This window comes from Somniosus microcephalus, chromosome 6, assembly GCF_052327205.1.
Source record: "Somniosus microcephalus isolate GS21.2 chromosome 6, FLI_Smic_1.0, whole genome shotgun sequence".
Taxonomy (NCBI): Eukaryota; Metazoa; Chordata; class Chondrichthyes; order Squaliformes; family Somniosidae; genus Somniosus; species Somniosus microcephalus.
The window spans coordinates 67052393-67079637 of NC_140992.1; the positions used below are offsets into that span (position 1 = coordinate 67052393).

Here is a 27245-nt window from a genome sequence, read left to right on the forward strand (position 1 = left end):
GCTCGGCACTTGACCGATCGCGGCTGGCACCCCGCAGGAGGAGGTCGAGGGGGCAGGTGCTGGCAGGCGGCCCCCCAAAAATGGCCGCCCAGCACCTGCCCTTTAATTATTGCCGCCTCGGCCGCAAAAACGCCACCCTGACCCTGTCGGACATAGCATTCGTTGGTAGGTCAGGCGGCGCAATCCAAGTTTGCAGTCAGGGCGCTGCGCACGGGAATGACGTCATCGCGAGAGGCGCAGCGCTGCTACCGGTGCTGCTAACCCCATGCTGAATTTCGTGGGAGGTGTTAGCGGCGCCGCACCCAGGCGCTAGTTGCTTTGCGCCCCCCTCAGGCCAATAACAGGAGGCGCAAAGTTCCCCCATGATGTACAGACATAAATGGTGTTGGAATAAGTTATCATTTTATTTGTGCATGACATCGTTATGAAAGTGACACGTGGATATTCTGGCACTCTAGCCCAAACAACTAGTTTGTGATCACTTTTTCCGTCACTTATTTAAAGAACGGTGTGACAGAGACCACCCACAAGTGAGAGTATCACATATTGGTTTTATGCTGGAACAGATTAATTCTACAATATTCCACCATACAGCCTACAGATGTCTACTATAAATACAATATGTCTGTGTTACTCACTTATTTCTATCCTTTTATAGAGACTTATTATGTTACTTAGTTCTGTGGTTGCAGCAATATTCATATGCAAACACACCCTAAATTGCCATAGTATTTTTTTACCACAGTATTATAGGATTTAATTGATATAAGTCAACCAAGTGTCATTTCACCTTACCCCCTCCCCCCCCAAGTTTAGGAGCATCTTCTAAAGCCTTAGGCCTAGAAACTGGGCTCCTTAGCACCTCCCATTATCACCTCCGGGAGGCAAAGCACTTACCGACTGGGCGCGGCGAGATCAACTCCCGCTATATTCAATGGGACGCTTGCGGCGGTGGTATGGCGTTGCACCCAATCGCCTTCGCCTGGAGGTCGTGACGTCATCGCCGTGCACATCACCCAGGTAGCGCCCCAGACTTGAACTTCAGTTCCGCCCCCTGCAGCATCGCCGGGCGAAAACACCGGCAGCTGCAGGAGGTGTTCATCGGGAGCCCAGGCGCTTCAGGGGCGATACTTAAAGGCAAGGTGGCCAAGGTAACGAAAAAACATTCTGAAATGCTCTTTTTTTCCCCATTTGTCTTTGCCAGCGATCGATCAGCCCGCCACACTGCTGCACTGCATTGGGATCGTGGCTGCCGTCGGGGACCAGATAAGGTTTGCCCTTGCAGTGCCTGCAGCGATGGCCCTTCCCTTTAAGGGAGGGAAGGAGCCTTCCAACGCGGCAGCGCTGCACGGTCCATTGTACTATTGCCCCTCGTGCTGCCTGTTGCGCTTGATTTAGCGCTCCACTTTCTTCCCGCAGTGCAAACCCCGAATTTTTTTAAAGTTGAAAAACATTAGCACCTGGCACTAATTTTTTCAACTTTTAAAAGTTAGCACTCCAAAACGGGGCGATACCGAATTTCTCCCCCTTAAACCCCAAACTTCCTGTGTTAAGGGAAAGTAGAAAAGATTTACACTGCGGGGACAGAACCTGGTTCCAGCGAGGTTCCATTCTATTTACAGTGCCCCATCAAATTTGACGTAGAGGGTCACAGGCAGATATTCTACCCATATCAAGCAGGTGTGTCTGGGGTGTTCTCAGGCTACTCCAGGAAAGTCCGCCCTTAAGGCCTCGGTGTACCCATGCCTTTACTACGAAAAAGGTAATTGATACTCTCCACGATCAATTGCCTAAAAGGCCCGCTTGTTCCATTGAGAATTTAAGAAATTACGTTTTTTTTATTCAGGCCCTTCTGGAGCATCTTCTCAACATTCTTCCCACCATTTGCCACTGAACAGCCCTTAAAAGCACAATGCGCCCGTGTCGGCCATACAAATAACACCATTGCCTCAATTTGAGATACGGTCTGCATCTTTATGCATGGATGGGTGGAGGGGTAGGGTTCCACTTCACTACATTTGTGCTGGCAGAGCAGACGTCATCTAAAGAAAGCTGGAACAAAGATGAAAACCACATATGGTGGTAAATTCATGAGCTGCTGCACAAGAACAAAACTGAACAGGAAAAACACCTGTTAAAAAGGGCATGGTATTAATGAAATAACTGTTACGAACACAATACAACATAAATCACACTGAAATGCATCGTCACATCACTTGTATCTGTCAAAAGTTAAAAAAGATGCATTGCTCGTTTCCTTCCACAAAACAAAATTGAGGTGCTTCCCCTGACCACCCAGACATGGTGACCAGAAAGCCCCAGATTTGGGGCATGATTTGCAGTGAGTTAGTTGATCTTAAGCAGAGCAGTAATGTGGGCACTAAAATTGGCCTCAGTAGAATGGAAAAATCAGCTAGGGTTCATGGTCCAGTAATTCCTGTTGGAAAGTGCTGTTTGTCTGTGAGTGAATGTTGGATGAAAACAAGATCAATCTTGCCTGTAATTACTTCCAGTGTTGGCACACAAAAAAAAGGCAATTTTGGCAAGGTACCAGGGCAGCTAGTGCCCATCAAATTATACCCCAACAGTATGATTGAGGAAGAGTAAATGAGGTTTAGGGAGGGAATTCCAGAGCTTAGCCCCTAGACAACTCAAGGCACAGCAGCCGATGCTGGGGCGAAAGGAATGGGGGATGCACAAGAGGCCAGAGTTGGAGGAATGCAGAGTTCTCTGAGGGTTGAGGCCTGGAGGAGGTTACAGAGATATGATGAATTGCCGTGGAGGGATTTGAACGCAAAGATGAGTATTTTAAAAATCGAGGCATTGGTTAGTCGGGAGTCAGTGTAGGTCAGCGAGCACAGGGGTAATGGGTGAACTGGATGGCCTGAGTTAGGATACGGGCAGCAGTACACATCTTGTATTCTTTAGCACAAAATCGTGCCCATCACAGACTGAGCAATACCCTCATTTGCAATTATCTGAGAAATTTAATCCCAGTCTGCTATTATTCCTTAGCATGCCAGTGTATCAAATCTCAAAGCTTGCATTAGTGAAGGCTGGCCAAAGTATTAATATTCATAAACATATTTCAAAGATCTGTCCCAATAAAGCTCAAGCATACTAAGTTTTGTATCTTATCCAAGTATTTGCCTCTTCCCTTTGTTAGATTTTGTGCTGAACAAAATGACAATCCCTTCAATCTGTGTCAACTTCAATGGGTTTGTGAATGAGAAACATTTGCTAAGATCAACTGGGAAGCAATGAATTGATGATGCCAATATGGGATTCCACAAGAAACACTTTCTTGCTGCAAGTCTCCTGTGGAACCATAACATATGGTGATTTTTGTAAGTTCACACTTAGTAGAATATTCATTAGAAACCAATTTCCACCTTTTTTGTGGGAAAGGTGGGGAGGGGGTGTCTATCTAAATGTGTTGCACAATATACACAGGAAACAGGACCACTGTGTTCTTCGACAGACAACATTAGACTTCCCATTTCCTTTTGTTACCCAATATTCCCATCTCAGCTAGAAAGTTTGCTTTTGAAAAAGGCTGCATGAATGCTAATTGCATACTTCATGTGAGTATTGCTGTTTTTCTCCCTTTGTTTCCAGGGATGTGTTGTTACCACCATCATACACCTTTGTATCGTGTGTATTACACTGAAAATTGGTTGACCCTACACAAGTATTAAATTACTTCCCAAAAGTATCAGCTTGGGAAAATTCAATCTAATTTTTTTTGTATGCACTAGTTTGAGATCTATTAACCATGAGTTTAACTAGATTTATAGGCTCCTGCTTCACAGCAGCACACTGAATGACTCTCACTGACTGAAGGGCAGCTCGATGAAATTAAATAAATAAAAATTTAATAGACCTCAGTACAAATTGAATGAGTCTTCGAGGTAGACTCATTTAGGGAAAATACTAGCATTTCTGTACAAGAACAGGATCTCCGACGTATGACATTTCTTTGTCAAGTTGAACATTTCCAGCAATTGTTGCTCAGTATATCCAGTGGATTCGCTTGGCCATTAATAACTTTGATGTTCTTTCAAAAACTGTAATTGATGTTTTTAATTAATTTGCTGTTTATGGAACCTTGCTGTGTGCAAATTGGCTACAACAACTGTCTACACTTCATAGAAATTACAACTTGGAACCCAATGAGTCTGTGTTGGTGCTTATCCTTCAGATGAGCAGCAGTCCTAATCCCATGTGCCTGCTCTGTTCTATCCTTTTATCCCCTTTCCTTCAACTACCTATCGAGCCTATTATTAAATGTTGACATAGTCTCTGCTTCAAACACTAGCTCTGGTAGTGCATGCCACAGCCTCACAACCCTCTCTGTAAATAATGTTTCTCCTGCTCAGTCCTGAATCTTTTACTTTAAATTTTATAATCCATGTCCCCTCAATTACTGGAAACAGTCAATTTCTATCTACTGTTGTTGCCTCCTTATAAGCAGCAACCCTAACTGCCTCATCCTTTTGTTATTCCTATTCATCTGCCTGATCTGTTTGCAGATTTTCTCTTCTATTTCCCCTCCCACAATTACAACCCCACTACTAGAACAATCCTTTTTAACTTTGATCCCGAACCATATTTACTCTTTGAACCTCTTTCCTGTACATTAGTCCTCTTTCACCAATATTGCCACTGCTCCTTTATTCTGCCCCTCCTAAAAATATTATAACCCAATGTTTAAAAGTAACTCATTGATTGTAAAACACTGACGCACCCCAAGGCTATAATGGGGTGTAATATTCTTTTAGAAATCCCTACAACCATTGCTCCTGCTGAAATTCTTCATTCACATTCTGACCATTATGAACTACAACAGTGTAGTGGGATATATTCAGATACTGTTGAAAATCATTAACAATTTTTTTTCTTGTGCATCAAGTGGACAGTGAAAGGTGCAATATGAACATTTTTGTGTAGCTATTTGTAATTAACTCAGTCAAGACTGCAGTTATGTATTAGTATCTGCACAGCACAGCATATGAGGTTGGACCCAACTCTCAATGCCTGGGTTTGACACCAAAAGCTTAGCTCATTCACTTCACAATATCTACTGAAACATACACTCTGGATTTATCAATGAGTAAATAATTATTGCAAACTTTAAAACTTCTAGTAATAGACATGCAAATAAAAACCAACTCTGGTTGCAAAATGCATTCATTTTATTACAGTACATCCACAACTGATGACATGGAATGCAGGTATATTGTAAAAAAAAATGCAGTTCACAGAACTGTAGTTGTCTCAGTTAAGTGGGCAAGTCTGTGGTTTCGAGTCTCAATTTTAGACCTTGAAAATCTAAATGAACTCATCCTTAAGAACACAGGACCATTCCATTCTTGACACCAGCTCACCATGAAAGCCAGAGTCAATTACTTTGAGCCTGTAGAAAGAAGAGCAATCATCCCCGATGAAACACAGATGGACAGGATATAGTTTCTGAAAGTACAATTAAGGAATACAGATTTTATACAAAAGCTTACGACAAATAATTTATTTCTGAATAGAAGGATTGAATGATTTTTTTCAGGTAAGTGTGTCAACACAGGTAATAACTTTTGTGAAATTTGGTACCCCTTCAGTTGTCTTCCCATCCATGGGGCATTGGGGAAAGGGCGGGGGAGTGGGACTCGCTGAAGTGCGCTTGCAGAGAGCTGGCACGGGCTCAATGGGCCAAATGGCTTCCCTCTGAGCTGTAACCATTCTATGATTCTATTTTTCAGAGGCTATACTGCATTCTAATGTGTGATTATGGACACAATGCTATTACATTCACAGACAGATCAAAAGCTCCAGCCATTCTTATGTGACAGTTACATTATTCTCTAATTTTAACAATGGAACAATTACAAATCAACCTGCAGGTTTCAAATTTACCTATGGGGAAAAAAGAAACTGTGTGCTGTAATGAAATCTGCAGTATGGACTGCTGTCTGATGATAGACTGATAATTAATGGCCTTCAGTACACTTTGCAGGGCATCGAACCTGCAGATCTCAGTAGGGAAAGAAAAATGTATCCTCACCTATTCCTGCTGTCGTTCAGCTCCAAACATTACCAACATTATGGCTGCCAGGGAATGCTACAACCATCAAAAGTGAAAGTGTGCACCAATTTAAAGGAAAGAGTGATACAAAGACAAAGACAGCACTGTAAGCAATTAGCATGGTTACTACCATTTTATGTGGCAAAGCTACAGCACTTCCAAATGGACAAAATCAGAGCATGCTTTTTGAAATCAAGTTATTGCATGGTCACCTTCGAACTACCCATTAATCTAAGTGTTTTGCCCTTTCCAGCCACAATTTGATTTTCTGATTACAGTGTATCTATTTTTCCTAATCTTTCCTTCTTGGGCTCAGCATCAACTTTCCCTAAATGCAAATAAATGCAAACTGTTGTTACTATCAGCATTAAAAAGGATACACTGTTGGATTGAAATTCTTCAATATAAAGAATGAAGCAATGATCACCATAACGAGAAACAAGGTATTGTTGTAAAAGATTGAAAAGGTTGTAGCTTCGTAGTCAGCCACTTCATTCTTTTTCCACAGAATTCTATCGGGGGGGAAAAAAAACAAGCTTTCGATTAAGTATGATGTGCTAGAGCCATAGATACATACCTAGAAAAAATACATGTAAACGGGCTAAAAATTAATTCGCGCCCAGAAACGGGTGCACAGGGAACGAATGGATAGGCCAGAGGCACACCTAATACTGGGTCTCGGGCCTCAACATCATCAAATGGTGAGCCGCAAAAAAGACTTGCATTTATGTAGCACCTTTCACATCCCAAAGCCAATGAAGAAGACACCTAATGGGCAACCCTAGTCAGTTCACCAGCGAAGAGGCCTCGAAGATTGGGCCTTGCCATAATTTCTTAAAGGGGACCAGGAGAGGAGAGTGCGGGGAGGGAGAGCAGCAGAGGCTGGGATTAGGGAGCGCTCATGCTTCTCCTGGCTCCACATTCGTCTAAGTATTTTTAACTTACCTTTTTGGTGGCGATTTGCAGCGGACCTTTTAAGGACCGCCTGTTAGGCCACATGTAGACCTGGTTTTTCTGAATGCAGCCGATTCCGGAAACTAAAGTTTCATCTGCTATAGCCCAACAACTGCACTAGTGCCAATTGTTTCCACTTCTCCCAGCCATTTTTACAGCCTCTCTGGGTGATATTGGCATTTTGCAAAGTGTAATAATGTCCTTTAGAAACCAACTTACAATGCCAAATTAATCTGACATTCATTCCACGGGCCTGGACTGGATTGGATTCAAAGCCAGAACCTAGACGGGTAATGGTATAGTGCAACAACCCACTGCACCATCCAGGCTCCATGCCACTATAAATTAACAAAATCAACCCTCTCCGAGAAGGAGACACAGAATGTGACGCATCCAACTTTTAAATTCTGAGAACAAAATTTAGTACAGAATAGCAGAACCATTTTGGTACTGGTCTCCACCTAAACTCAACAGACAGCCACAAACATGTGAAGCAAACAGCTCAAACCTTGTTACTATATGGCTGCTCTCAAGACCAAATGGGCTTTGCTTCAAAAACAAATTCCTAGTACTGCAACAGACAATCTAACTTTGCACACATTACAATTTTACATACAAGAAATTAACTTTTGCATGTGAAATTGTGCCAGCCTCAACTTTTAAGACAGTACCTGCTACATAACTTTCAAAATCTAAAAAAATACCGTTCATCCTTTTCTTTGCGAGACATCTTCCTGTTGTCGGCCTCTGACAGTTTCCGAGTGACCTCCTTAGAAACTGCGTCTTCTCTCTTCTGCGCCACCCTAGACATACAGATCCCCGTTAACAAAGTGACGCTGCAACACAACATCCGGAAAATTGTGCAATATTTCTCCAGAAATTACTTACTTGTGTTTCAGGACAAACTTTACATTTTTGTAAGCAAATGCCACAAGATAGGTACTGACAAGGGTCATAACACAGTACAGAACCGCAGACTGGACAAGGTCCATGTGCCAGATCCTCCAGTAGAGCCCTGAAAGACAAAGTTTGGAGATCATTACTCTTAGAACTGAGAATGCACATCATCACCAGATACTGATTTACAGCAGTGAAGAAAAGGCAATAGATTCAGAATTTCAACTCTGCTTACAGTAAATTATAAATAGGTATTTTAAATACTTTTGTCCCACATCAATCTATTCTCACAAAGACAGTCCTGAAAGTGTGAAAATGATGATCTCTTCAGCTTGAGGAAATATTCAAGATCCTGTCTCCACTAATTCTTCGATATGCGACTTAGAGCAAGTTTAATTTAGAATTAAAAATTCCAGGAAGAAGTTAGAAGCTAGTTATAACTTTAACTTTTTAAAGTCCTTTGCTCCAAGGATGCAAGTGTAAAATTGCCGATAAGATGCTTATTAATACTAACAAAGTTCTGCTAGTAAGTCTGGAGTATAATTTCAAAACAAAGACTTTACTGATCTTTACTCATATACACCCACAGTTGGGGAGCTGAGGAAAAGGGAAATGGAACGAGTTTATTTGTACAGTGAAAATGTTATTCTTCCGAAAAGTAAGTTTTTGAATTCCACAAACATCTGTATAAACATGTATGGATTACACCAAAGAAATTCTTTACTCTGAAAAATTTATAAACAAGCCATGGTATTCCATAAAAGTGGATTCTGAAGAAACAGTAAACAGCAAAACTGATGAATGTTTTCCGTATGCTGCCAATCTGAAAGTGCTTTACGGAGTACAGATTACTCAAAAAAATCAGTTTTCCCAAGAAAATATTACTTATAATAATGCTACCCCCAATAGCTATGCAATGACAGTTTGTTAATGGGGCCACTCAAATCAAATGAATTTTAAATACTACTACAGGACATAATGTCACTCATATATGACTTGTATGTTGAGTGAATTCACACAAAATAAATTCACCTGAAGTAGAAAGTCCATACCAGAGAAGGATCTCAGTAGCAAATGTCATGAGTTATGACCAGCCCCAAACTTTGAACTGTAACTCACTATCTTGAGCACCCTCCCGATAAAAATTTGGCCAAATTCACATGGTTTAGAATCACTATCTTTAATATCTTATTTAGAAACAGCACTGCATTTCTGTAATCTAGCAGCCATGTAAAACACAATTAGTTCGAGTACTGCTTGCAGCTGTACTGTCAATGGAACTCAGCGAAATTTGACAACAATCACTGATTAAAAACCAGATGCATTGGTGCCAAGAAATAGAACATTGGCACACCCTCTATTTATACGATAAGAAAGCAGCATGATTAAATGTCAAGTTTTTTAAGTTTAAAAATCTTCGTGAAAATAGAAAATGCTGGAAACAAGAGCTCTGGTGAAATTCACACACCATCCTTCTCATCCTCTGTGGCTTGTGACACCATCCTCCTCCGCCTTAACCATGCCTGTGGGACTCACTATTCCATTCCTACTTGTTCCAATGTTGCCAGAACATCTAAAGAATGGCTTCTCCTCCCATGTGTACCCCAAGACTCTGTATTTGCCCCCCTCCTATTCATCGACATCAGTGATGTCCAATTGATGTCAAATATGTTAGTCACTAGCCACATGTGGCTAACTGGGATTCAGATGTGGATTTTACATTTCTGATCAATAAATAAAACTAAGTAATAGACACCATCATTGGGCATGTGATCTTGATACTCATTCACCCGTTTCTGTATGTGTACTTTAACCTTTTTGTCCATTTGTTGGTAAAAATAAGAAAAGCAGAGTGTACAAGTGTTTTTTGATCATTGAGTGCTTTACTTCCTTGGTTACTGAATGGTGGTAGATGTTTAAGTAGATATACTCGTGAAGTACAGTTACCTGTATTGCATAAATTATGTACACCATTTTCTACTAGAGTTAGCTTATGTGGCTAAAACGGTGGTGCCATAGCTACACCCATGACTAGTCAGCAATTTCTGTTGGACAACACTGAACTCCAAAGCAACATTATCTGTAAACAGGGGGGGGGGGGGGGTGGTCAACATTCATGTGGGTGCCAAAGACACCCAGCAATAGTTCCCCAATACCACCCCAAACATATGACTGTTGTGCTGTACAAATTCCTGATCGACATCAAGTCATAGAGGAGCCAGAGCTTTTTACAGCTCTATGGAAAGAAAGACTTGCATTTATACAGCACCTTTCACGACCAACGACATCTCAAAGCGCTTTACAGCCAGTGAAGTACATTTGAAGTGTAATCACTGTTGTAATGTGGGAACTTTTCTATATTAGAAAAGATCAAAGCCATCAGGAACAAGGTAGATGAATTAGCTGTGGAAATAGAGGTTAATAATTATGACCTAATTGGGATTACGGAAACATGGTTGCAGGGTGAGCAGGGCTGGGAGCTTAACATACAGGGGTATTCAGTATTTAGGAAGGATCGACAAAAAAGAAAGGGAGGAGGGGTAGCATTGCTAGTAAAAGAGGGGATAAATGCAATTGAAAGGAAGGATATTAACTCAGTTAATACAGAATCTATATGGGTGGAGCTAAGAAATAGCGAGGGGCGAAAAACATTAATAGGAGTGGTATATAGGCCTCCAAATAGTAAAATAGAGGTTAGGGAGGGCATCACGAGGGAAATTAGAGAAGCGTGCAATAAGAGCACAGCTGTCATCATAGGTGACTTTAACTTACATATAGATTGGACTAGCCTAATCAGTAAAAATAATGAGGAGGAGGAATTCCTTGAGTGTTTGAGGGATGGTTATCTGGATCAATATGTCGAGGAACCAACTCGGGAACAGGCTATATTGGACTGGGTACTGTGCAATGAGAAGGGACTAATCAGTAATCTTGTTGTACGGGGACCCTTGGGTCAGAGCGATCATAACATGATCGATTTCTCACTCGAAATGGAGAGCGAAGAAATTGACTCAGAGACTAAGGTCCTGAATTTAAACAAGGGGAATTATGATGCCATGAGACGGGAACTGAGTAGGTCTGATTGGACAACGTTCCTGGGAGGACTGGAGGTAGATAAACAATGGCAAACATTTAAAGATAGAATGACAAAATTGCAAAAATTGTTTATACCAATCTGGCATAAAAGGAAATCTAAAAAGGTGACTCAACCGTGGATAACAGGGGAAATTAGAGACAGCATAAAATCCAAAGATAGGGCGTATAAAATAGCCAAAAAAAGCGCCAGAGCGGAAGATTGGGAACAGTTTAAGATAGAGCAAAGGAGGGCAAAGGGCATAATCAAGAGGGGCAAAATAGCTTACGAAAACAAGCTGGCGGAAAATATAAAAACTAACTCCAAAAGCTTTTATAAGTATATCAAAAGGAAAAGACTGGTGAAAACCAAAGTTGGTCCATTGCAGTCAGATACGGGGGAATATATAATGGGAAATAAGGAAATGGCAGATCAACTAAATGCATACTTTGGGTCAGTCTTTACGAAGGAAGACACAAAAAACCTCCCTGGGATATCGGGAAAAATAGGGACATTGGCAAAGGAGGAACTGACGCAAATCAATATCTCTAAGGATATGGTGTTAAGGAAGCTAAAGGGATTGAAGGTGGACAAATCCCCAGGGCCTGATAACATGCATCCTAGGGTACTGAAGGAGGTGGCCCTAGAGATAGCGGATGCACTAAGGATGATTTTTCAGAATTCATTAGACTCGGGAACAGTGCCGATGGATTGGAGGGTAGCTAACGTTACCCCACTATTCAAAAAGGGGGGTAGGGAAAAAGCAGGTAATTACAGACCTGTAAGCCTTACATCAGTTGTGGGCAAAATGCTGGAGTCCATCATTAAGGATGAAATAGCGGAGCACTTAGCAAATGGGGACAGGATAGGACAGAGTCAACATGGATTTACAAAGGGTAAATCGTGCTTGACTAATCTATTGGAATTTTTTGAGGGAGTAACTGGTAGAATAGATGGGGGAGAGCCAGTAGATGTGGTGTACCTGGACTTCCAAAAGGCCTTCGATAAGGTCCCACATAAAAGATTAGCATGGAAAATTGAGGCTCATGGGATAAAGGGGAAAGTTTTGGCGTGGATAGGGAACTGGCTGTCAGATAGAAAACAGAGAGTTGGAATAAACGGCTCATTTTCTGAATGGCAGGCAGTAACAAGTGGGGTACCACAGGGATCTGTCCTGGGCCCCCAGCTGTTCACAATTTACATTAATGACCTGGATCAGGGAGTCGGATGCAGCATTTCCAAATTTGCAGACGACACTAAACTAGGAGGGGGGGTGGGCTCAGAGGAAGAGACCAGGAAGCTCCAGAGCGATTTGGACAGACTGGGCGATTGGGCGGATAAATGGCAGATGCACTATAATGTGGACAAGTGCGAAGTTATCCACCTTGGGTGCAGGAACGGGAGGGCAAATTATTATTTAAATGGCAATAGATTGGGAGAGGGGGAAGTACAGAGAGACCTGGGTGTTCTTGTACACCAGTCACTGAAGGCGAGCATGCAGGTGCAACAGGCGGTCAAGAAGGCAAACGGTATGCTGGCCTTCATAGCAAAAGGGTTAGAATACAGGAACAGGGATACCTTGCTGCAGCTGTACAGGGCACTGGTGAGACCACACCTCGAGTACTGTGTACAGTTTTGGTCGCCTCATCTGAGGAAGGATGTTCTTGCCATGGAGGGGGTGCAGCGGCGATTCACCAGGCTGATACCAGGAATGGCGGGAATGACCTATGAGGAGAGACTATGTAGTTTAGGGATGTACACACTGGAGTTTAGAAGATTGAGAGGGGACCTCATAGAAGTGTATAAAATTCTGACAGGTCTAGACAGACTGGATGCAGAAGGAATGTTTCCCTTGGCGGGTGAGAACAGAACTAGAGGACATAATTTAAGGATAAGGGCTAAACCATTTAGGACAGAGATGAGGGGGAATTTCTTCACTCAGAGAGTGGTGAACCTGTGGAACTCATTGCCACAGAGGGCAGTGTACGCCAGCTCATTAAATATATTTAAGAGGGAATTAGATATATTTCTACGGGCAAAAGGGGTTAAGGGTTACGGAGAGAAGGCGGGGACGGGATACTGAATTAAAGGATCAGCCATGATCTCATCGAATGGCGGAGCAGGCACGAAGGGCCGAATGGCCTACTCCTGCTCCTATCTTCTATGTATCTATGTATCATCAGAAACCCCATACCCCTGCACTGGATCTCATTCCCTTTCTGGATGCCTGTTTAAGCTCAATCATATAGCTTGTAACCGGTGTCTCACTCAACCCGAAACAGATCACATCCAGTCTATCTCAAAACTTCAACCTCCGAAATGTTGCCATTTCCATCATGACCATATCCCACTGCAATCCTCATTCATGCCTTGGTCACCTCCAAGTTCAAGGCCTTCCTCCTGAGTGTCACATCTGTAAACTCCATCACTTGGATCCCAGCTCACTCCATCACCACTCCTTGCCAAGCTCCATTGGCTCCCCTTCCTTCAATGCATTGGTTTCAAAATTCTCATCTACATAACCCTTCATGGCCTCATTGCTCTCGAATTTTACAACATTCTCCTGCCCTACATTGCAGCTTGCACCCTCCATTCTTTCATCTTTCTGGTGAGCATTTCCTTCCCCTCTGCTTTTGGTTAGTAGCACAGCCCTCAGCCACTTTGCCCCCACAAACACAACAACTCCCTCCTTAAAACCCACCTATGTTGCTACATTGCTCCCCACTATCAAATACTTTCCATTCCAGCTTAGATCTAACACCAGAAACTTAACTGGACCAGCCACATAAATACTGTGGCTACAAGAGCAGGTCAGAGGCTGGGTATTCTGCAGCTAGTGTCTCACCTCCAGACTCCCCAAAGCCTTTCCACCATCTACAAGTAAGGAGTGTGATGGAATACTCTCCACTTGCCTGGATGAGTGCAGCTTCAACAACACTCAAGAAGTTCAACACCATCCAAGACAAAGCAGCCCGCTTGATTGGCACCCCATCCACCACCTTAAACATTCACTCCCTCCACCACCGGCATACCGTGGCTGCAGTGTGTGCCATCTACAAGATGCACTGCAGCAACTCGCCATGGCTTCTTTGGCAGCACCTCCCAAACTAGCGATCTCTACCACCTAGGACACAGGCAGCAGGCACATGGGAACACCATCACCTCCAAGTTCCCCACCATCCTTACTTGGAAATATATTGCTGTTCCTTCATCGTCACTGGGTCAAAATCCTGGAACTCCCTCCCTAACAGCACTGTGGGAGTACCTTCACTACACGGACTGCAGTGGTTCAAGGCGACAGCTCACCACCACTTTCTCAAGGGCAATTAGTGATGGGCAATAAATGCTGGCCTTGCCATTGATGCCCACATCCCAGGAATATTAAAAAAACTATGAAACAGCTTGGACTTTTTGTTACGTTAAAAGACACACATATAAAAAATTGTTAAAAATGTATACAAGAGTTAATTTCATTAAAATAGCATAACATTCAAAAATCTAACAAAACAGTCCCATATGCACTAATACAGTGACCTGCAAGAAGATTACACTAATCACCATTGTGCACATTTTATTCGCACACACAAGGTCAGGCAATTGTTCAATTCTTGCCCCAAGACATTCAACGTGTATTCATCGTTTTACACCTTTAAATCATCTTTACTTCATTTTCCCGCTTCATGCTAGATTATTCCCCAAATGTATTTATAGTAATAACTGGGCCACTGGCTGGGGATGATGAGCCCGGTTGTGTGCCTGGCGGTTCTGCAGACCGGGTGGCGCCTGGTGCACTCGCACTGCCACATCAGCCACACCCGAGGGACGAGGCCCCGTCCTCCGTATCCTTCCAGACAGGAGCGCTAATGCTTCTTGCACAAGCAGCGTGAAGTAGCCGGGCCCGCTCCCCTCCCCACTCGGTCGGTGTCTGCGAGCAGCACCGGCTCCGCTGGCACCGTCCTTCCCTCCCTCCCCCCGGGTACTTACAGATGGGAATGGCCGACACGATGAACGCGTTTCCGTAAAAGAGTGCGGATGATTTGGCCGAGACATTCCTGCTAAAGTCCTGCAGCAGTAAGTCCTCCTCCGACTGCTGCTTGCTGCCTTTAGGCGCCATCGTTCCACGTCGCCAGATCGAGTCCTCCCAGAGAGCCGTCAGCTCTCAGCCCGGCCCACAGTCCCCCGCGACAGCTGCACCCCTGACCCACCTCAACTACACCACAAGGACAGCGAGAGCTCGTTACACAAATTATACCATCAGAACTGCCATTAACAAAAAAAAATACTCATCAATTCGAAAAAAGTTTATACATGCCAAGATGCTTTGGGTTTCTGTTATGGCTGTGGAGTGAAGCTGAATGGGTTGCCGCCATCTTTAGTACAGGCACAAAATGCCACAACCTGACTCTCGAACATTTTTATCCTCTTAGGCAGTCCATCGGAACTGACGATGACTTGCTTCCACACTAGAAATGAGTTCTCAGGTGATTGATGAGTCCAATGCGGGACCTACAGTCTCTGTCACAGGTGGGGCAGATGGTGGTTGAAGGTGTGGGGAGCTTGGGTTGACGTGCGCTCCTTCCGCTGTTTGCGCTTGGCTTCCACTTGCTCCTGGCAAAGAGAGTCGAGGTGTTCGGCGCCTTCCCGGATGCTTCTCCTCCACTTCGTGTGGTCTTGGGCCAGGGATTCCCAGGTGTCAGAGGGCATATTGCACTTTTTCAAGGAGGCTTTGAGGGTGTCCTTGAAGCGTTTCCTCTGCCCACCTGGGGCTTTCTTGCTGTGTCGGAGCTCCGAGTAGAGCGCTTGCTTTGGGAGTCGCGTATCGGGCATGCGGACGATGTAGCCCGTCCATCGGAGTTGATTGAGCATGGTCAAAGCTTCGATGCTGGGGATGTTGGCCTGAGCGAGAACACTGATGTTGGTGCACCTATCCTGCCAATGGATTTGCAGGATCTTGCGGAGGCAGCGTTGGTGGTACCTCTCCAGTGCTTTGAGTTGCCTGCTGTACATGGTCCATGTCTCTGAAGCATACAGGAGGGTGGATATCACTACTGCTCTGTAGACCATGAGCTTGGTGCTAGGTTTGAGGTACTGGTCTTCAAACAGGTCTCTTTGTTTCTTAAATTTTTATCCTACATCAACAAGAACAACAACAACTTGTATTTATATAGTGCCTTTAACGTAGTACAACGTCCCAAGGCGCTTCACAGGAGGATAAGAAGACAACAAATTTGACACTGAGCCACATAAGGGGAAATTAGGGCAGGTGCCCAAAACCTTGGTCAAAGAGGTAGGTTTTAAGGAGCGTTTTAAAGGAGGAAAGAGAGGTGGAGAGGTTTAGGTAGGGAATTAAAGAGCTTAGGGCCTAGGCAACAGAAGGCACGGCCACCATTGGTTGAGCGATTATAATCAGGGATGCTCAAGAGGGCAGAATTAGCGGAGCGCAGCTATCTCGGGGGGGTTGTGGGGCTGAAGGAGATCACAGAGATAGGGAGGGGCAAGGCCATGGAGGGATTTGAAAACAAGGATGAGAATTTTGAAATTGAGGCGTTGCTTAACCGGCTTGAGGGGCCATAAGGCCTACTGCTCCTATTTCTTATGTGACAAAATACAAGACATTAATGAGCCTGCAGAATGGGCGTGTAATTGGCAAATTAATTTCAATATAGTTAAGTGTGAGGTGGTATATTTTGGTGGGAAGAACAAGGAGGCCACATACTGCTTGGAAATTAAGAGTCTAAATGGGGTAGAAGCGCAGATATAGGGATATTGATACACAGATCACTAAAAGTAGCACTGCACGTTAACAAGGCCATAAAAAAGCAAACCAAGCACGGGGTTCATTTCTAGAGGGATAGAATTGAAAAGCAGAGAAGTTATGTTAAACCTGCATCGACATATCAAAAGAAATGTACAAAGGGGAAACATCGAAAGGAACGCATGTCGAGACATGGTGGGGGAGACCTAAAAGCCAGATTTGGGTTTTAAGGAGACTTCTAAAGGTGGAGAGAGAAGTAGATAGGCAGAGAAGAAATAGGGAGGTTGTTCCAGATCGTAGGGCAAAGGCAGCTGAAGGTCCTGCCCCCAATAGTAGGGCGAATGAAGAGGAAATCACAAAGGCCAGAGTTTGAGGACTGACATGCGCAAAGAGATGAAAGGAATTTCAGAGATATGGTGGGGTGATGCTGTGGAAGGATTTAAAGATGAGAATTGGGATTTTGAATTCAGTGCATTGGGGACAAAGAGTTGGCATAAATCATTGAGGGCAGAAATGATGGGCGAGTGGGATGTAGTGTGAGACAGAATGGGTCAGCTGAGTTTTGGACATGTTGGAGTTTATGGAGGGTACGGATAGGAAGCAGGAAAGGAGGATGTTGGAGAAATTGGGTCTGGACAAAAGCATAGATAGAGTTTTTGGCAATTGTGGGAGTGAGATAGGAACACTGGCAGGAGATGTGAAACTGCAAGGATGCAGTCTTGGTGATAGATAGGATGTTGGGTTTGAAAACATGAGTTTGGAGAGGGCAGTGAAGATGAGAGATAAACTGAAAGAATTAAGTAGAATTTACAGCACAGAAACACCATTCGACCCAATGGGTCTGTGTCATTGTTTAAGCTCCACACAAGCCTCCTCCCACCCTACTTCATCTAACCATATCTGCATATCCTTCTATTCCTTTCTCCCTCATGTACTTATCCAGCTTCCCCTTAAAGGTATCTACGCTATTTGCCTCAACTACTCCATGTGGTAGCAAGTTCCACATTCTAAGCACACTCTGGGTAAAGAGGTTCCTTTTAAATTCTTTATTACATTTATTAGTGATCAATAAATAGACCGTGGAATGATGGATATAGTGAGTGGGGATTCGGGGTGGGGATAGGACGAGGTCAGTGACAGTCTTGGAAACAATGGCTTGATGTTTGATGGCAAGACTGTCACTGTCACTGACCTGATCTCCTCTTGAGATCTTCCCTCCATGACCCCCAACTCCACACAGCCCGCGTCTACCTCCTTCCCAAGATCCACAAACAAGACTGCCCTGGTAGACCCATCGTTTCAGCCTGTTCTTGCCCCACAGAACTTATCTCTTCCTATCTCGACACTTTTTTTCTCCCCTTGTCCAGTCTCTTCCCACCTACATCAGCGACTCTTCTGATGCCCTCCGTCACTTTAACAGTTTGCAGTTTCCTGGCCCCAACCGTCTCCTTTTCACTGTGGACGTCCAATCCCTCTACACCTCCATCCCCCACCAGGACAGTCGCGGGCACTCCGCTTCTTCCTTGAACAGAGGCCCAACCAGTCCCCATCCACCACCACCCTCCTCCGCCTGGCTGAACTTGTTCTCACATTGAACAACTTCTCCTTTGACTCCACTCACTTCCTCCAAATTAAAGGTGTTGCTATGGGAACCCGCATGGGCCCTAGCTATGCCTGCCTGTTCATGGGATATGTGGAACATTCTTTGTTCCAGTCCTACTCAGGTCCCCTCCCTCACCTCTTTTTCCGGTACATCGATGACTGTATTGGTGCCGTTTCCTGCTCTCGCCCTGAACTGGATAAGTTCATTCACTTTACTTCCAATTTCCATCCTGCCCTCACCTTCACATGGTCCATCTCCGACTCTTCCCTTCCCTTCCTTGACTTCTCCGTCTCCATTTCTGGCGATCGGCTTTCAACAAACATCCACTACAAGCCCACCGACTCCCACAGCTACCTGGACTACACTTCCTCCCACCCCGCCTCCTGTAAGGACTCTATTCCATTCTCCCAGTTTCTCCGTCTCCGCCGCGTCTGTTCTGACGATGCCACCTTCCATACTAGTGCTTCTGACATGTCTTCCTTTTTCCTCAACCGCGGATTTGACCGTGTCCGTTCTATTTCCCGCACTTCTGCTCTCACCCCTGCCCCTCCCTCCCAGAACCACGATAGGGTTCCCCTTGTCCTCACCTTTCACCCCACCAGCCTCCACATTCAATGGATCATCCTCCGCCATTTCCGCCACCTCCAACGTGATCCCACCACCAAACACATCTTCCCCTCATCTCCCCTTTCAGCATTCCGAAGGGACCGCTCCCTCCGCGACACCCTGGTCCACTCCTCAATCACCCCCAACGGCCCTGCTCCTTCACCTGGCACCTTCCCATGCAAGCGCAGGAGATGCAACACATGCCCTTTTACCTCCTCCCTTCCCACTGTCCAGGGCCCCAAACACCCCTTCCAGGTGAAACAGCGATTTACTTGTGCTTCTTGCAATTTAATATACTGTATTCGCTACTCACGATGCGGTCTCCTCTACATTGGGGAGACCAAACGCAAATTGGGCGACCGCTTTGCGGAACACCTCCGTTCAGTCCGTACGGGTGACCCTGAGATTCCGGTCACCTGTCACTTTAATTCACCGCTTCACTCCCACTCTGATCTCTCTGTCCTCGGGCTATTGCATTGTTCCAATGAAGCTCAACGTAAGCTCGAGGAACAGCACCTCATCTTTCGATTGGGCACTTTATAGCCTGCCGGACTCAACATTGAGTTCAACAATTTCAGATAATTATCCCTGCCCCCATTTTTCATGCAGTATGATTTTTGCCATTCCCATTTGCAATATTTTATCTTTCCTGCCTCTTACAAAAGTACAGGATATTCTTTCTACTCCTTCCTCCCCTCCTAACTCCCCCCCCCCACCCTGTCTCTGCACCTGCTTAATATCTGTTACATCTCCAGCTTTTTCCAGTTCTGATGAAGGGTCCCAGACCTGAAACGTTAACTCTGTTTCTCTCTCCACGGATGCTGCCTGGCCTGCTGAGTATTTCCAGCATTTTCTGTTGTTATTTCAGATTTCCAGCATCCGCAGTATTTTGCAATTATGTTATTATTTAACTTCTATATAGGAGCTATAGCTCTCTAAAATAAGGTATGTTATTTCACAAACTCTCACTTCCCGATAGCTAGCCTTTTTATATCCCTGATTAGCATCATAATGTTGTGATTTATGTCATGGCTAGGTTTGAGTTATTTACAGGTGTTCACTTGTAATGTAGTTCTACCTGTACATTGTGGTCACGTGAAAAAGGTATATCTGGAACAAGTTTTCATCCTAATTCAAACACAAGCTCCTCTGCATCTTGTATCAATGCCTAATATCCATTCAGCTGTAGGGTAAACCACTGTTCATATTACTCGTTGCAACACCTGCTGCTCCAGGTACTACAGACTTACAAATTCTTAGAGGACGTGTTTGTTGTGCATCAATCATATCTGATGCTGCACTGCAACAGTAAAATATAAACACTTATTTAAAGATACTAGCTGATCTCCTGTGGCATTGCTCCAGATTTGTGTGCTTTGGCCTCTTACCTCTCCCCAGAGCTGCAGGTGGGCACTGCTCAGCATGTCATGATTGGAAGTGTTCTCTCCCAGTTTACTCTCTCTGCCTCCAAGCCTTTCTTTTTCCTCTGTAGGCTCCTTCTCAGCCTCTCTGATATTATTCTAGTTCATAAATATTCCTTTCGACTCCAGAGCTTTGTTTTGACTTGATTTGCATACACTTATACTTTTTTTCACATGAATTCTATCCTGCTCTGCTTTGTGTTTTCCTTAACCACAGAATTCAAAAACTAATTAAAGGCAAGATTTCAGTTGGAGCTGTAATGTTTATTTATAATTATTGTAGGTACAAACCCAACATGGCTGCTTGGGTGTTTTTGTGGGGATTTGATTGGCCTGTGGTGTCTAATGGTTTGCAAAGAGCAACATGACTCTCTTCCGCAGATATGTTCGCGCCCGGGTGTCCCTGGCCGGAGCACGCGGTGTCCGCCGGTACGCTTGAGGTCTTCCGCGACCGGTGGGCACTGGAGGGACTGGAGTGCATTATCGACATGGCCAACCACATTTTACTTTACTTTGTTTTGTTTTACTGATAAGTTACAGTTTTTTGTTTGTGCCCCTTTTAAAAGGGGGCATTTGTTAACTCTCATTGTTGATGACAAGGATAGCGCCTGCTTGCCGGAGGGCAAGGGCGAGATTGTAATGATATCAGCAAATAGTGATGGTGTTTGCCTGTTTGATTATGATGCCTTACCAGCATGTTTGCATGTATTGATTACTTATGCCTGACCAGCAGAGGTCATGTGAGAGACAAGCAGTTTAGTTTAGTTTCAGTTTTGTTCTAGATGGATCACTAGCATGATGTCTCCGGTAAAGCTGTTAAAAAGAGTTGAACAGACTTTAGATTAAAACTCATTCTCTTTCATGAATGTGTCGTCATTGAACCCACAAAGAAATCAATACATGGTGTCAGAAGTGATTGAAAGAGATGAAGAGGAAAAATCTGAAGTTAAATCAACTCTCCACTGATTAGCAAGCCAAAAGAGAACATCGTTACTTACCATTAGAGAATAGCTAACGAAGTGAAAAATGGAAGGTTTACTCCCACCGGCGAAGCTTCAGTTGACAGGTAATGTGGCTGAAAATTGGAGGAGATTCAAACAACGTTTGGAATTGTATTTAGCGGCAATCGGAGCTGACGAGAAAGGTAATAAAAAGAAATCGTCACTGTTCTTACATGTCGTGGGTGATGAAGCGCTGGAGGTGTATAATAACTTCACATTCGCTGCTGATGGAGACAAAATGAAGCTAGATAGAATAATGGAACAGTTTGAGGCCTACTGCATACCTAAAAGTAACATGACGTTTGAGAGGCACAGATTTTTCACATGTGTACAGAAAACGGGTGAGACTATTGATCAGTATGTGACTGAACTGAGAAACAGAAGCAAATCATGTGAATTTGGGGGACTGACAGACTCGCTGATAAAAGACAGACTGGTGTGTGGTATTCCGGATAATGGTCTAAGGGAAAGACTGCTAAGAGAGCAAGATCTAGACCTGGGAAAAGCCATAGCACTGTGTAGGGCTACAGAGACTGTGAAGTTGCAGGCAAAGGAGCTGTTCAGTGACAATAGCTGCAACGTGGATGCAGTGAGAATGAACGGACATAAACCGTTTAACAAAAAGAGCGCCAATGTGAAAAAAGAGGCGTGGCCAGCGAACAAAAATTAAAGGGACAATCGAAAGACATGTAGTCGATGCGGTACACAGCATCCACCAAAAAAGTGTCCAGCATATGGTAAAACATGCAATAGTTGCAACAAAAACAACCATTATGCCCATTGCTGCAAGAACCAAGTGCAACAAAGCAAGGTCCATGTAGTAGATGAAAGCGACATAGAGGAGTTCTATGTAGAGGTTGTGTCTGAAAACAAAAAAGAAGCAAGAGACTGGATGTTGACACTAAAAGTGAATGACATACACATTCCATTTAAATTGGATACTGGAGCATAAGTTAATGTGATATCAGAGACTGATTTTAAGAAAATTAGACCCAGACCAAAGATACATGGAATCAAAGTGAAAGTGACAGGATACTCAGGTACTGAAATACCAGTGAAAGGAAGATGCATTGTCAAAGTGACACACAAGGACAGAGAGCACACGTTAGCATTAATCGTGGTGCCAGAGGAGGTGCAAGCCATACTAGGTTTAAAAGCCTGTGAGAGACTGAACCTGGTAAAGAGAGTCCTCGTTGTGGAAAGCGAAGGAGAGACAGTCTATGATGAACTCATGAAAGAGTACAAAGACCTATTTAAGGGTCTAGGCTGCATTCCAGGAAAACACACGATCAGAGTAGATAAAAGTATGCCAACGGTCATACATCCATGCAGAAAAGTTCCGTTTGCTCTTCAAAAGCAACTGAAGGCAGAGTTGGACAGGATGGAAAGCCTGAACGTGATTCGGAAGATAGATGAGCCAACTGAATGGGTGAGTTCCCTCGTCGTAGTAGACAAAAAGAATGGAAAGCTCAGAATTTGCCTGGATCCAAGAGATCTAAACAGAGCAATAAAGAGAGAGCACTTCAAGCTTCCTACACGTGAGGAAATCATGGCACAGTTTGCAAATGCAAAATATTTCAGCAAGTTAGATGCATCATCAGGATTTTGGCAGATGAAGCTGGACGAAGCAAGCTCAAGACTGTGCACGTTCAACAGTCCATTTGGCAGATACAGATTCCTAAGGTTACCATTTGGCATTGCCTCAGCTCCTGAAGTGTATCACAAGACTATCCATATGATCTATGAGCACCTGGAGGGAGTTGATACATCAATGGATGACATCATAGTATGGGGAACCACGAGAACTGAGCATGACGAGAGACTGAAAGAAGTGCTGGAAGCAACAAGGAAAACAAACCTGAAGCTGAATAGAGAGAAATGCCAGCTCGGGGTGACAGAACTGACATTCATGGGAGATATCCTTAGCAGTGAGGGCATCAGACCAGATCCCAGAAAGGTGTCCACCATTGAGAATATGCCAAAGCCACAATGCAAAAAGGATGTGCAGAGGTTTAATGGAATGATCAACTACATGGGGAAATTCATATCCAACCTCTCAGAAAAGATGGCACCACTGAGAAGACTAACTGAAAAGAACATAGAATGGGAATGGAATCATGAGCATGAGAAGTCATGGAGCGATCTAAAGAAACTGGTCACAGAGGAACCAGTTCTGAGGTTTTATGACCCAGCGAGACCCATCAAGATATCATCAGATGCATCACAGAGTGGGCTCGGTGCCGTTCTTCTGCAAAAATATGACTACTGGCAACCTACTGCATATGCATCACGCTCAATGACAGACGCGGAGACGCGATATGCTCAAATAGAAAAGGAGCTGCTCAGCATCACATACGCCTGTGAAAGATTTCACCAGTTTGTGGCAGGACAAGCAATCAGTGTAGAGACTGACCATAAGCCCTTGATTGCATTGTTCCAAAAGCCACTAAATAGCTGTCCGCTTAGAATACAAAGAATGATGATCAGGCTGCAACGCTATACACTGAATGTTGCGTACACACCGGGTAAGCTGATGTATACAGCAGACACGTTGTCCAGAGCTGTTGACCCAAGTGAACCCGCAAACACCACAATGGATGAAAAAGTGAACGCCTACGTGGACATGATCACAAGTGCACTGCCCATAGCAGATGCAAAAATGGAGCTCATAAAGACTGAGACGAACAAAGATGAAACAATGAGACGACTGAGAAAAAGCATCTTGGATGGATGGCTCAACATGAAGCAAGACTGCTCACCTGACATGGCAGAGTACTGGAACTGCAGGGCGGAACTATCAGTGGTCGAAGACATCATCTACAAAGGAGGTAAAATAGTTATCCCAAAGAGTCTGAGAAGAGAGATGCTAAAAAGGATCCATGGAGGACATCTGGGAATCGAAAAGTGTAAGAAAAGAGCACGACAGGTGATGTACTGGCCACGAATCAACCAAGATGTGACAAATGAGGTGTCAAACTGCACAATATGCCTGAAATATCGAGCAAGCAATCCGGTAGAACCACTAAAGCCACACCCAGCACCAGACAGACCTTACCAGAAGGTAGGCGCTGACCTATTCGTATGTCAAGGGAAGGACTATCTTGTAGTCACAGACTATTACTCCCTGTATCCAGAGGTTTGTAGACTGTACACCACCACTGCAGATGCTGTGATAAGATGTATGAAAGCCATATTCTCCAGACGTGGCATGGCAAGCGAGGTCTTCACAGACAACGGACCTCAGTTTTACAATGCAAGTTTCCGACACTTTGCCAAAAAGTGGGACTTTGTCCACACAACGTCAAGTCCTCACTTTCCACAGTCCAATGGACTAGTGGAAAAATCGGTCCAGACAGTGAAAAGACATGTACAAGGCAAAAGACAGTGGAACTGACTTCTACCAGAGCATGCTTGTATACCGCACAACGCCGCTCGAGTGTGGTATGTCACCAGCCCAACTTCTGATGGGACGTCTGCTAAGGTCAAACCTACCCATCCCGGAGAACCTCCTGAAAACAAAAGAGGGGGAGAAAGTGAGGAAGTTCAAAGAGCAACAAAAAGAAAAGCAAAAGTACTACTATGACAGAGGAACACAAAACCTACCTGAACTCCACACTGGTGACCAAGTAAGGTTCAAAGACAAAACAAACATATGGACTCAGAAAGGAACTGTCCTGAGTGAAGTTCAACCAAGATCATACACCATTCAGACAGATGAGGGTGCTGTTCTGAGAAGAAATCGTCGAGATCTTCTCATGGGACCAGCCACAGCAGGTCAAGAGACTGATACTGTTGAACAACCTGATCACACAGCTGAGAACCAATCATCTGAGGCAACAACTCAGATTCAAGGACAATCAATCAGAAAATCCTCAAGACACGTGAAGCCTCCTGAGAGACTCATTGAGCAAATTTAAGGACTATTGTTATAGAAGGAAGTAATGTTATCTTATTCTTTCTTCAAGTTCTAGTGTATTGACATATTTCATGTGAACACACAAAGCAAGGTTAAAAAACCTTGATCATGATAATGATAATGTAAGTTCATTAAGTGTTACAGTTAAAATGCAGATTAATACAAAGAAAACATGTTGTTAGTTAAAAGTAAAATACTTTTGTTTTAAGAAAAGGAGATGTAATGATATCAGCAAATAGTGATGGTGTTTGCCTGTTTGATTATGATGCCTTACCAGCATGTTTGCATGTATTGATTACTTATGCCTGACCAGCAGAGGTCATGTGAGAGACAAGCAGTTTAGTTTAGTTTCAGTTTCGTTCTAGATGGATCACTAGCATGATGTCTCCTGTAAAGCTGTTAAAAAGAGTTGAACAGACTTTAGATTAAAACTCATTCTCTTTCATGAATGTGTCATCATTGAACCCACAAAGAAATCAATACAGAGATCACACACGAGTTCTGCTGCAGAGGACTCCGCTCAGGACTTTGATAGGCCAGGCTACATTGGGGAAACCAAATGCAGATTGGGTGACTGCTTTGCGGAACACCTCCGTTCAGTCCATAAGGATGACCCCGAGCTTCCGGTCGCCTGTCATTTTAATTCACCGCCCCATTCCCACTCAGACCTCACTGTACTCGGGCTCTTGCATTGTTCCATGGAAGCTCAGCGCAAGCTCGAGGAACAGCACCTCATCTTCCGATTAGGCACTTTACAGCCTTCCGGACTCAATATCGAGTTCAACAATTTCAGATCATAACCTCGGCCCCCATTACATTTTTACTTATTTTTTATCCACACCTTTGTTTTGGCCCTTCCCCCCCCCTTTTTTCTCCCACATGGCAGCTGTCTCCCATTCTGCCAGCGCATTTCACACCTAATCTAGAGCCGTCTTTTGTCTCCACTAGTCCTATCACCATCTTGTCTCGTTTTGAATGTCTCTTCACTTTTCTTTTGTTCTCTCCCAGCCCGGCCTTTTAATCTATTTCATTTCCTGTGCCTTTCCAGTCTTGACAAAGGGTTTGACCCAAAACGTTGACTCTTTTTTCTCTCCATGGATGTTGCCTGGCCTGCTGAGTTTTTCCAGCATTTTCTGTTGTTATTTTGGATTTCCAGCATCTGCAGTATTTTGTTATCGTACAGAAGAAGGCTGATGGGTGTACTCAGCAAAATGCTTGGTACATTAGGAAGCCTGCCAGAAAGCCTGCCGGCTACCATCTGTTAAACACAGCTTTTTCTGCGGTTGTATGTCCATTATAGAAATTCACGTATGGGAATGAGGACCAGATGTTACACTACGGTAGGCCTTGTATAGGAATTTCAATTCAAATCAGGCAGCAATGAGGAGGTTAGTGTGCTGATGCCAGCCTACAGATCGACACAATCAAATTAACTGTGACAGTAAAAATGAAAGCTAGGGTGAATCGTGCGGATTGCAGGCCACATGGGAGGCACTAAGTAGAGACCAAAGACTTCAAAGAGGGAATGAATAGAGGCCAGGGATTTTTCTCCAGAAAAGGAGGGGAACTTGGAGAATGAGTCTGCCTGAACAAGCCTCTCTCAGTCAACCCTCTCAGCCAGGGACTGGTATTTAGAATAGCGAGGTAATGATGAAGGAGAAATTAGAAAATAACTTGCAAGAAAATAAAATAGAAAGCTCTGGACTGTGGTTTCAAAACTGTTATTTGAAAGACATGCATGGATGTTTTGAGTTGAAAAGATCTTCCAGTAATCAAAGAGTTATTAATAGAATGTCACATTTTATCAGCAGCAAAAAATAAAGCTGGACAGTTTGGAATTATATAGTCAAAAGGCAACCCAAACCATTTCTTTTTATGATCCAGTTGGAATTGGAGTATGGCCAGGAATAAAGCAAAACAACTCACTGCAGGTTCTGTAA

At 43.9% G+C, this 27245-nt stretch overlaps 1 protein-coding gene across 2 annotated transcripts; it reads right to left on the minus strand.

The window, feature by feature from the left end:
* Nucleotides 1-5172: 5172 nt before the first annotated feature.
* Nucleotides 5173-15188, minus strand: ssr3 (signal sequence receptor, gamma). 2 transcript variants are annotated; one of them, XM_085990349.1, is made up of 6 exons: nt 14988-15188; nt 12582-12728; nt 7922-8048; nt 7738-7836; nt 6460-6591; nt 5173-5472 (listed from the first exon to the last, which is right to left on the minus strand). In XM_085990349.1, the coding sequence occupies exons 1-6, from the start codon at nt 15115-15117 to the stop codon at nt 5406-5408; spliced, it is 702 nt and encodes a 233-aa protein (XP_085846475.1). In that variant the 5' UTR covers nt 15118-15188; the 3' UTR covers nt 5173-5405. The 2 variants fall into 2 exon arrangements, with proteins under 2 accessions (XP_085846475.1, XP_085846476.1); XM_085990350.1 differs by lacking the exon at nt 12582-12728 and having other exon boundaries at nt 14988-15179.
* Between the last annotated feature and the right edge of the window lie 12057 nt (nt 15189-27245).

Coding starts and splice junctions, on each gene's coding strand:
- ssr3 (XM_085990349.1), bottom strand. CDS start 15,117: ATGGCGCCTAAAGGCAGCAAGCAGCAGTCGGAGGAGGACTTACTGCTG. Junction 8,049..12,581: donor CCCTGTACAGCTGCAGCAAG/GTATCCCTGTTC, acceptor TTTGTCTTTCAG/GGCTCTACTGGAGGATCTGG. Junction 5,473..6,459: donor AAGAATTTCAATCCAACAGT/GTATCCTTTTTA, acceptor TTGTACTTTCAG/AAACTATATCCTGTCCATCT.